Here is an 11,287-nt window from a genome sequence, read left to right on the forward strand (position 1 = left end):
AGGTTGCAGTGAGCCAAGATCGCGCCACTGCACTTCAGCCAGGGCGACAGAGTGAGACTCCATCTCAAAAAAAAAAAGCAGAACAAAACAAAAAGAAACTACAAATACTCTGTGACTCTGCCCTGGAGTTGGCCCCATGCTACAATATGGATGAAACTGAAAAATGTTATGCTAAGTGAAAGAAGCCAGACACAAAAGACTATATGTTGTAAGATTCCATTTATATGAAATGCCAAAGATGAATGTGTAGAGACTAAAAACAGATAATGGTTGCCTAGAGCTGGGAGTAGGAACAGGGAATGACTGCAAATGGGCGAGGGGGAATTTTTTAGGGTAATGGAAATGTTCTGGAACTGGATTGTGGTGATGGTTACATGACTCTATACATCTACTGAAAGTGTTGAAACTGTTTCAACATAATCTACAATAAAATCCACAATGGTAGATTTTAGAAAACAATAAACAATTTACATAAAATTGTTTATATAAAATATATATAAAAACAAAAAACAATTATAAAATAAGAAAATCCCCCATAGTGGATTTTATGGTTCTAAATGCTATTCAATAAAGCTGTTTAGAAAAGGCCTCGAGCTGAGATCACCTTCATTGGGTGCTCACATACCAGCTGGGTTAAGCTCTACCTCACTGCTCTGGCCTTGGCTGGAGGTTAGCAATGGTGATTACTTACCTTTGAATCTCCTGAGGGGCTGCAGCAGTTCTTGGGTACCAGGCAGTGAGTGACAAGAATCCTAGGATCTTTGGTGGTGATGGACAGCCCCTTTTGCAGAATTTGAACCAGTCGGATCCAGAAGTGAAAGACAGTCTCAGGATGGTCAGGGTGGAGCTTTAGGTAATAAATCTTCTCGGTGACTGTTCTCAACTGCAGGATGCGTTGATGGTGGTCACATACCTGGAGCTCCACAAACTTCAATGGGAGAATCCTGAAGCCACCAGGGAAGACACACATTGACAACCCTATTGCATCCAATCTGACCCTGTCTTCATTAAAATGAGAAAGGTCTTCTTTAGAACTAAGGCTTTTGGAGGTAGGAAAGAGGGTGCTTTAGCACAGTGCTGTTCAAATGTTGGGGAGACCAAATACACCGGCTGAGTTTGTTTAAAATGCAGACACCTGAAGACACCACTAAAGATTCAGATTCAGTAGGAATTGGGTGTGGCCCTGGAACTTGCATTGTAACTTCCACCCACCCTGCCATGATTCTTGTGTGCCCTAGACCCTATTTGAGAGAGACAGCCTAGGAGGTAAGGTGGCTGGAGTCATAAGATTTTGGAATTTCTTTCTTTCTTTTTTCTTTTCTTTTTTTTTCAGACAGAGTTTTGCTCTTGTTGCCCAGGCTGGAGTGCAATGGCACGATCTTGACTCACTGCAACCTCCACCTCCCGGGTTCAAATGATTCTCCTGCCTCAGCCTTCTGAGTAGCTGGGATTACAGTCATGTGCCACCAGGCCCGTCTGATTTTTTATTTTTAGTAGAGATGGAGTTTCATCATGTTGGTCAGGCTGGTCTCGAACTCCTGACCTTAGGTGATCCACCCATCTCTGCCTCCCAAAGTGCTGGGATTACAGGCGTGAGCCACCGCACCCAGCTGAAATTTCTTTCTTGAAAGCACCAAAGGAGCTTGCCCCACTGTCTGGCTTGTTCATTTATTGAGTTTAATGCCACAGTTAGTCTTCCCAAGGGAGTTAAAGTTCAAGGATCTGGCTTTGGATCTAATATTAGTCAGCTGGGACTGGGCAGTACTTGCTACAGGTACACCAAGAACATCATGAAGAGGTGTATCACCGAGGTAACATGGAGAAATGAAGGGCTTTCCTGGACTTTTGGGAATTTCTAGAGATTCTTGAGATATCCTACAGATTATCTAAAGAGGCCCAAAGATTTAAAAAGACTACTTCATCCTGGACAAGCATGATGTCACTATATGCTACAGCTCTAAGTGAGACTTAGTCCCATTTATTTTACTGATTAAAAAAAAAAAAAAAAACTGGCAGGGCATGGTGGCTCACACCTGTAATCCCAGCACTTTGGGAGGCTGAGGCAGGTGGGTCATCTGAGGTCAGGAGTTCAAGACCAGCCTGGCCAACATGGTGAAACCCTGTCTCTATTAAAAATACAAAAATTATCCCGACGTGGTGGTAGGCGCCTATAATTCCAGCTATTTGGTAGGCTGAGGCAGGAGAACCACTTGAACCTCGGAGGCAGAGGTTGCGGTGAGCCAAGATCCCACCATTGCACTCCAGCCTGGGTGACAGTCTTTTTTGAGATTCACTCTCAAAAGAAAGAAAGAAAGAAAGAAAGAAAGAGAGAGAGGGAGGGAGGGAGGGAGGGAGTGAGGAAGGAAGGGAGGAAGGAAGGAAGGAAGGGAGGAAGGGAGGAAAAAGAAAACTGAGGAGCAGCAAATAACTTGTGATTTTAAAAATTGAGTCCAGTTAGTTGCACACCAAGAACTAAAAATAATCTCCTTTCCCCAACCAGTGCTCCATCTGCCCGACCTCACTGCCTCCTTGCCTTGGGCCCAATGCTGAGAGATTTCCTATGAATTCAGTGGCGTCCGTGCAGCGAGAAAGAAAGTGGGCAGGTAGACTGGCCCCTCACTCCTGTCCACATGACATCTCCCTTTGTCCCACTTGGCCTCTGTCCTTCCAGTGTACCACCTGTCTTAGGATACTGTTGTCTAAAAAAATCAGTGTCACTGCTGATGACATCTCTATCTTCTCCTTGAGTTTAGTAGTCAAGCAACCTCCACTTTGCATCCACCCCTCACCCCTCTTGTCCTCCATTCTCATCTGCGTTGCTCACCTCTTCAGGAAGATGTTGGGGGCTGTGGATGGTCTGTTCCATGTCTGGCTCTGCCCCTGGTGCCATTTGACACTGGCCATGAGTAGGATGTTGGGGAGGGGCAGGCAGGGCACTGAGGAGGTCACCCCCAGGGCCATGGTGTAGGAGGCTTTGTAGATGTCTCTCCAATTCCTGCCCCTTTTGACCTGCAACACAGCCCCCAGGCACAACCTGAGCATTTGGCAAAAGCCGCCATCTGTTTCAGCCCAGGGTTTCTCAACCTCGACACTATTAATGTTTTGGGTTGGATATTCTTTGTTGAGGGCAGGATACTGCCCTGCACACTAGAGAATACTTAGTAGCATCCTTGACCTCTACCTACTAGTTCTAGTAGCACTACCAGCCAAATGGGGACAACAAAAAATGTCTCCAGACATTGTCAAATGTTCCGTGGCAGTTGGGGCCAAATATCAATTCTTATTGATAACCACTGTATTGATTAAACAACTACTAGTATTTAAACAATATTTCTATCACCCTTTGTTAACAATTGCCCACAAGAATTACAGCTCAGGAGTTCCCTGCCATCTGTCATTTCTGCCAATCCTCCCTGGACTGTTTCCTGGCCTTCTCTGAAAAATTTATCCTCTTGGTCCTTCCTGAGGGGCCCTGTTACCTCCTGCACCTTCAGTGAACAGGAAGGTCCTCTCTAACTCCAAAGTGATGTTTATTCTTGCTTCCATCCAACCAGAGGAGAGCCCAGGCAAGGAGACAAACATGCACCGAGTGCCTGTTAGACCAGGTGCTTTGCTTGCTGTATTAGCATTTCATCCTCAGGTCAGTTCAAACCTTTTACGATAAAGGGGCCAGATTCAGGCTGCACAGGTTACTTGCACAGTCACCTCCCAAGGAGAAGGCAGAAGACTGGAATCTGAGCCCAGCTGTCTCTGGGTCCCCAGGTGCTGTTCTTTCTCCAATCCGCATTTTTGTTCTCAAGAAGCGTCTCTTTTCACTGCCTCTTTTTTCATCTACTTCAGGTGACAGCCTGGGGGCTGAAGTAAACTGGGGGATTAGAATACCGAATTCTCCTCTCAGAGCAGAGGACCCCTGACCTTTCTCCCTGGGTGACAGCTATCTGTAGGAGAAGCCCTGTCTGAGGCTCAGCAAAGCCCAGGTCAGTGGGGATGGCCTTGTATTCCAGGTCACTAGCTTCTTGCCTCAATTCTCACTCCGCCCCAGTTTCAGGGATGGACTCTCTCAGTCATATCTTGGTAACAGGTTTAGAAGAATCAAAAAGTGCTATTCTGTGCCACCCAAGAGTACCTGGACGAAGTTGCTTTCAAACACCACGGAGTTAGGAAACAGGTTGAATTCTGGAGAATGAACCACCTGGCAGAGCAGTCCCTCCTCCACACCTAGGCCCACTCCAGGGTTCGGCTCTTGATCCACAGGAAAGAGGCCCCTGAATTCTTCCCAGGCATTCAGGGAAGGGAAAGTTGGATAGGATCTTGTGACTTTTACTGTCTTCTTTGATTTCCTCCAAGTCTTTCCATGTGGAACTGATGACATTTCTACACATGCTCAGGGGCCTGCTGCACATTTGTCCTGGGATCTCTCTCTCCCCTCCTGGCCTTGGGCAGCTGGCCAAGCCCTGGGACCGCCAGTCAGCTCACAATGATGAATGGATGACATCACGAAAAACCAGCACGGACCTGCAGGAAGGGGAAGTGCAGAGGAGCCTCCCTTTTCCTCCAGAGAGCCTGTGTGCCTTATCGGTGCCTTGATAACCCCCAGCCCTTTTCAGGACCCCAGGACATAGTCCTCCCAGAACTTGCAGAGAAAGCAGTGAGCCAGGCAGAAAGCAAGCAAGGAGGGCTGTCAGGAAGCTCCCTTCACTGCTAAGAGGAAAATGCCCTTCCTGCCTTTCAACCCTTCCTTACTCTGAATGCAACCTATCTCACACAACTTTAAAAGTTGCGTGTCCATTGAAAACCCCGTCTTCCTAAGCTTTGCATCATGTGGGCCCCCGACACCCTGGCGGATCTGCAGGTTATGGAAGCAGTTGCAGGGCAGTTGGTGCCTGCTCTGTGTTCTGCCGTGCCAGGCTGCTTACTTCTGCAGGACTTATTTCCCTTAAGAGGTCAAACTGAAGAAGCAGGGGAAGGAATTAGTTTCTTATCCAGAGGCTGGCTTTGTTAGGGCACTGGCTGGGAGGAATAGAACCTCTGCTAGGTCCACAAGCTGTTCCCCCTCTCGGAGAGTGACAGCGTCCCTCACCCCTGAACCAGAGGAGGAAAGAGCCCAAATCATGGGCTGCTAGGTCAGGGGGAGAGAACCAAGCAGGCTGACCACTATGCAGGGCCATTCCCGGGAGAAACTGTTTTCTAATTTGGACCAAATTCTAAATTTTTATTTTTATTTTTGAGATGGAGTCTCGCTCTTATTGCTCAGGCTGGAGTGCAATGGCATGATCTCGGCTCACCACAACCTCCGCCTCCTGGGTTCAAGCGATTCTCCTGCCTCAGCCTCCCGAGTAGCTGGGATTATAGGCATGTGCCATCACGCCCAGCTAATTTTTTCTATTTTTAGTAGAGACAGGGTTTCTCCATGTTGGTCAGGCTGGTCTCAAACTCCCAATCTCAGGTGATCCGCCCACCTCGGCCTCCCAAAGTGCTGGGATTAGCCACTGTGTCTGGCCCAAATTCTGAATGTATTACATAATGAACTAACCATCAAGGTCAAATGTGACACATACAGAAAAAGAGTTTGACAATCATTACACACAAAGGACAAGCATGGAGACTGACTTTTGCATTTCATTATAAAGTCAGAGAGAAGCCTGAAGGGCCTGGAGGCTCTCCCCGTCCAATTTCATCAGTCCTTCCCTCTGGTCCTTCAGATCACACCCCTGCTCCAGCACCTGTTATAGCTCCTGACTCAGTAAAGCAACTTCCGACCTCACTTTTCTCATTATCTTTTGTTTACCAGGTAGGAAAAGTGATTTCATGGTCACATTCTCTAAGGATTGGATTAGAGACCACATCCTTTGGTTTGCATTTCCCTAGAAATAACCTAGAAAGGGAACACACAGCACAAAAGCGTAGTAATTAATAAATTGATATGTTGCTGTTCACAGTTAAAGATTAACCACAACAATAAAGCTCATTGGTTTAGATACACGGTTTGAGTATACTTGGCCATTAAGACACCCAAGAGTCAGTTGGGGAGATGACTTCTCTTTTCCGTACAAGTCTGTTAAGCCCACTTCTATGGTGTTCAACCCTCAGAGGAAGAAGGCTTGGGTGCCCAGTCTAGAAAGCTGATTGTGAGCAAATGATTTTTTAGCTCTAAACAAGATGCTAAACAGTTGTGTAAATGGTGCTTTAAGGTGGCTCACACCTGTAATTCTAGTGCTTTGGAAAGCCTAGGTTCCTGGGAGGATCACTCTAGGACAGGAGTTCAAGGCTACAGTGAGCTGTGATCTTGCCACTGCACTCCAGCCTGCACAACAGAATGAGACCCTGTCTGTATTTAAACAAAAACAAAAACAAACAAACAAACACAAAGATACGCACCCCTTCCTACTTCCCCCACCAAACCTCAAAAACAAGCATATTGAATCTTTATAGAAACCATGTGACAGATACTTAGTTGTCTGTTAGTTGTCTGTCCCAACACCCATTCTGTTTCTTTCTTTTTTTTTTTTGAGACAAGGTCTCACTCTGTGGCCCAGGCTGCTGGAGTGCAGTGGCACAATCTTGACTCACTGCAATATCCACCTCCCAAGTTCAAGCAATTCTTCTGACTCAGCCTCCTGAGTAGCTGGGACTACAAACGTGCACCACTATGCCTGGCTAACTTTTGTATTTTTAGTAGAGATGGGGTTTCTGCCTCAGCCTCCTGAGTAGCTGGGACTACAAATGTGCACCACTATGCCTGGCTAACTTTTGTATTTTTAGTAGAGATGGGGTTTTGCCATCTTTACTAAAGGCTGGTCTCAAACTCCTGGCCTTAAGTAATCCACCTGCCTTGGCCTCCCAAAATGCTGGGATTACAGGCCTCAGCCACCATGCCCGGCCCATTCTGATTTTTTAGTAATAGAATACTTGATCATTAGTTGGGCACAGGTCTCCTGTAAGAAAGATTACATTTCCTGGCTTCTCTTGCAGCTAGGTAAGGCCATGTGACTACCTTCTGGAAAAGGAGATGTAAAATTATTTACCAATAACTTTAAGCAATGAAGAAAATAGGGTTAATTTACAGGAAATTAGGACTGTAGAAACTACAAACTTGTAGCTTCTGGGGAAAGTTATATAGATGTGGGTTCCAATAACTTGAGAAAACATTGCTTTTTCTTCCTTGTGTATTCAGTAATAATGATGCTGCCACAATTACTGCTGTTTGCACATTTAGTGATGAAAACTTTGGTGACAGCCTCAACTATGCTGACTGTCCTTTGATTTGAGGCCAAAACCACTTTGGCAGTGCAAGGTATCATTTCATAGCTTGCACAGGAATTACTAGGACATTCAATTGTCAGCTGGGGCTTGACCCAGGTTTTGTGAAGCTAAGAGTTTATACAATTTTGGAAACTCTTAAAAATAAAAAGACTGGATGGAGGAAGTCATAGGGAGTTATTGTTTAATGGGTGCAGAGTTTCAGTTACAGAAGATGAAAAAGTTCTGGAGATGGATGGCAGTGATGGTTGCAAAACAGTGAGAATGTACTTCATACCACTGAACTGCATACCTAAAATGGTTAAAATGGTACATTTTATGTTGTATATATTTCACCACAGTGAAAAGATGCTAGAACTTAACAAATAAAATTAAAACACCCACGAAAGTATGATACAAAATTGCTAGAGGTCCTCCTAGGGCCTCATAAGGCCCATATGAATTAGAGGCCCTGAAGCTTTAAGTTTTATTATCTTTGTGGTAAGTCTGTCCCATTTAAATCTATGTCACTATTTAAAACACTTTATTATTACATAAGCAGTGCAAAGCTTTGTAGAATATTGGAAAATACAGCAAGGTTTCTGTTGTTGTTGTTTTGAGATGGAGTCTTGCTCCGTCATCCAGGCTGGAGTGCAATGGAGCGATCTTGGCTCATTGCAACCTCCGCCTCCCAGGTTCAAGTGTTTCTCCTGCCTCAACCTCCAGAGTAGCTGGGATTGCAGGCACCCACCACCACGCCCGGCTAATTTTTGTATTTTTAGTAGAGACGGGGTTTCACCATGTTGGTCAGGCTGGTCTTGAACTCCTGACCTCAAGAAATCCATGCACATTGTCCTCCCAAAGTGCTGGGATTACAGGCGTGAGCCACCATGGCCAGCAATACAGCAAGTTTTTAATAAAACTCAGCATAGTCCTGCCTCCTGGAGAACATCACTATAACTGTGTGTGTGTGTGTGTGTGTGTGTGTGTGTGTGTATAAAACCAAAATGAGATCATACTTTAAATATTGTTTTATAACTTTTTAATAACCTGGTTCATTTAGTTGACACTCTTTTTAACAACCTGATTCATTTAGTTGACACTCTCTGCCTTTGTTTTTCCCTATATTTTCATCTCACCTAATTTTCAGGCCACATTATACTTTTTCCAATTAACCAAAATTATTACTACAGTTGGCTTATCCAAATCAGTACCCAATCCAGGACCAAGCATGTTCCCTTAGCTTGTTTAATTTAGTATATTCCCCTTTTTAGGACACTTATTAGTGAGAGCAGTTGAGTGAGTTGTCCCACACCATGTCCTATCTTCTAGGTTTGTCTGGTTGCTTCCATGGGGTGATGTTTAGTTTGATTCTCTAGCTACTTATTTCCTGTGAAATAGAAGCTCTATCTAAAGGGTTACTGGATTCGAGGTAAACACTTTTTAAAAAAATTAAAATAGTCACTATTTCTTAGTAAAGCTCTATCACAGGATCTCTGTAAGATGCTACTCTCCTCTCCCAAAGCATGCCAGGAGGAAAGTACACATGACAACTGCATATCAAAAGAATAATGATCCCAGGAAGTAGAAGAAAATATTTGACAAGACTCTTCTCTGTACTCTCAGGGAAATTAAATATAATATGGACCCTCTGAACAAAAATGTAGAGATACCAAAATAAGATGAAATTAAGACCAAAAGAGGTAAGTGAAGAAACAAGAAAAACCAGGCCAGGTGCTGTGGCTCATGCTTGTAATCCCGGCACTTTGGGAGGCCGAGGTGGGTGGATCACCTGAGGTTGGGAGTTCAAGACCAGCCTGACCAACATGGAGAAACCCTGTCTCTACTAAAAATACAAAATTAGCTGGGAGTGGTGGCACATAGGTGTAATCCCAGCTACTCGGGAGGCTGAGGCAGGAGAATCACTTGAACCCAGGAGGCGGAGGTTGCGATGAGCCAAGATCACGCCATTGCGCTCCAGCCTGGGCAACAAGACCAAAACTCCGTCTCAAAAAATATAAATAAATAAATAAAACTAAAAAAAAAAAAAAAAGAAAAGAAAAAAAGAAACAAGAAAAACTCACTAAAGATCTGGAAGTCATATTAGAAGCCATAAGAAGTAGAGCTGGCATGACAGAAAACTGAGTCAGCGATATGGATGACAGGTTTGAGAATATGACACAGTAAAGCTGGGGAGAGAGATGAACTGACTAGGGAGAAATGAGAGACATAGAAAATAGTTATGTTGATCCAACATGCAGATTGAGTCCTAGGGAATAAATGAAATTCAAAAAAGTAAGAAAAAACATAAAAAGAAACAGTCATTTCTGAAACAAACAAACAAAAGTCCTGATTTAGTAAAAGAACTGAATTTACTATATTGCAGGTAAAGTGAGCAAAGAAGCCACTGGCTCTTATGAAGTTCCTAAATCTTAGGGATAAAGAATGCATTAGCTAAGTGTTACTGCTGTTTTAGAATTTGTCTAGCAGGGCTGGTTATGGTGGCTTATGCCTGTAATCCCAGCACTTTGGGAGACTGAGGCGGGCAGATCACTTGAGATCAGTTTGAGAGCAGCCTGGCCAACATGACAAAACCCTATCTCTACAAACAATACAAAAATTAGCCAGGTGTGGTGGCAGGCACCTGTAGTCCCAGCTACTCAGGAGATTGAGGCAGCAGAATTGCTTGAACCCGGGAAATGGAGGCGGGAGGATCATGAGGTTAGAAGTTCGAGACTAGCCTGGCCAACATGGTGAAACCCCGTCTCTACTAAAGATACTAAAAATTAGCTGGGCGTGGTGGTGCACGCCTGTAATCCCAGCTACTCGGGAGGCTGAGGCAAGAGAATCGCTTGAACGCGGGAGGTGGAGGTTGCAGTGAGCCGAGATCACACCATTGCACTCCAGCTTGGGTGACAGGGCAAGACTCTGTCTCAAAAAAAAAAAAAAAAAAAAAAAAGAATTTCTCTAGCAGGTCTGGTTTCCACCAGAAAACTCCATATTAAAAACAAACAAACAAACAAAAAAATTATGCTTCAAACATCCAGAAAGACGAAGCAGACAGTCTACCCAGGGGATAAAAGGAGACTGGCCTCAGACCTCTTTCCAGCAATTTTAGATGGCATAGGACAATGAAACAATGGAGAAAGAATGTTGAGAAGAAAAGTATGTGACCCCATGATTCTATAAATGGCTTAAAATTCATTCAAATATAGCAAAAATAATCTCAAAACACTAAGCACACCAAAATAAATCCATAAGCTGGTTCTTTGAAAAAAATTAGTTGGACTACTAAACATTTTACTTTGTAAAAACATGGACATAAAACATGAACTAAGAAAACATTAGGGGAGATATACCTAATGTAAATGATGAGTTAATGGGTACAGCACACCAACATGGCTCATGTATACATATGTAACAAACCTGCACGTTGTGCACATGTACCCTAGAACTTAAAGTATAATTAAAAAAAAAAAAAGAAAGAAAACATAAGTACGTGCAAATGAAGGGGAGGTACAGGCTTCTGGGTGAAGGTAGTGGCATGAAGCTATACTACTTAAGATGTAGTCCAGGTAATCAAATACCCCAAACTATTGTGACTTAAAATAGAATTTTGATTTTCTCTTACATAATAGTTCAAAGGTCAGCAATCCAGAGTGGATACAGTATCTCTGCCCTTCTCAACATGTGGCTTTCAGCTCTGGGTCCTAAGGTGGCTGCTCCAGCTCCTGCCATTATGTCTGCATCCTGGCCAGTGAGAAGTGGGAAAAGAAAGGGGAGTTTACACTCATTCCTTTTAAGGCTATGACCTGAAAATGGCATAATCACTTTTGCTCACATCCCATTGGTCGGAATTCAGACACAGGGCCACACCCAGATACAAGGGAAGCTGGGAAATGTAGCTTTTCACTGGGTGGCCGTGAGCCCACCTAGAACTGGAGAATTATTTATTATTTAAGGATGCGGGATATTGATGGACAATTGGCAACCCGTGCGAAGAAGCTATGTCACAGAATGACTACCCTTGCCATAGACATTAAGTATA

At 44.1% G+C, this 11,287-nt stretch overlaps 1 protein-coding gene and 1 long non-coding RNA gene across 3 annotated transcripts in view; both read right to left on the reverse strand.

Annotated features, from left to right (window-relative positions):
* Positions 1-4,472, reverse strand: part of FAM71F1 (family with sequence similarity 71, member F1) — a 24,587-nt gene extending 20,115 nt beyond the window's left edge. For both annotated transcript variants that reach the window (XM_011995913.1, XM_011995912.1), the window contains exons 1-3: positions 4,127-4,472; positions 2,825-3,009; positions 692-944 (exon numbers count right to left, since the gene is read on the reverse strand). In XM_011995913.1, coding sequence (XP_011851303.1) covers positions 692-944; positions 2,825-3,009; positions 4,127-4,372 — 684 coding nt within the window. In that variant the 5' untranslated portion in view covers positions 4,373-4,472. The remainder of the gene's footprint in view (positions 1-691; positions 945-2,824; positions 3,010-4,126) is intronic.
* A 1,127-nt stretch (positions 4,473-5,599) lies between these two features.
* LOC105550845 lies at positions 5,600-11,012 on the reverse strand. The gene is made up of 2 exons (XR_001007784.1): positions 10,871-11,012; positions 5,600-5,875 (listed from the first exon to the last, which is right to left on the reverse strand). It is a non-coding gene; the product is annotated as an uncharacterized LOC105550845 (long non-coding RNA).
* Between the last annotated feature and the right edge of the window lie 275 nt (positions 11,013-11,287).

Source organism: Mandrillus leucophaeus, unplaced genomic scaffold (genome assembly GCF_000951045.1).
Source record: "Mandrillus leucophaeus isolate KB7577 unplaced genomic scaffold, Mleu.le_1.0 Scaffold5, whole genome shotgun sequence".
In the NCBI taxonomy this organism is placed as follows: Eukaryota; Metazoa; Chordata; class Mammalia; order Primates; family Cercopithecidae; genus Mandrillus; species Mandrillus leucophaeus.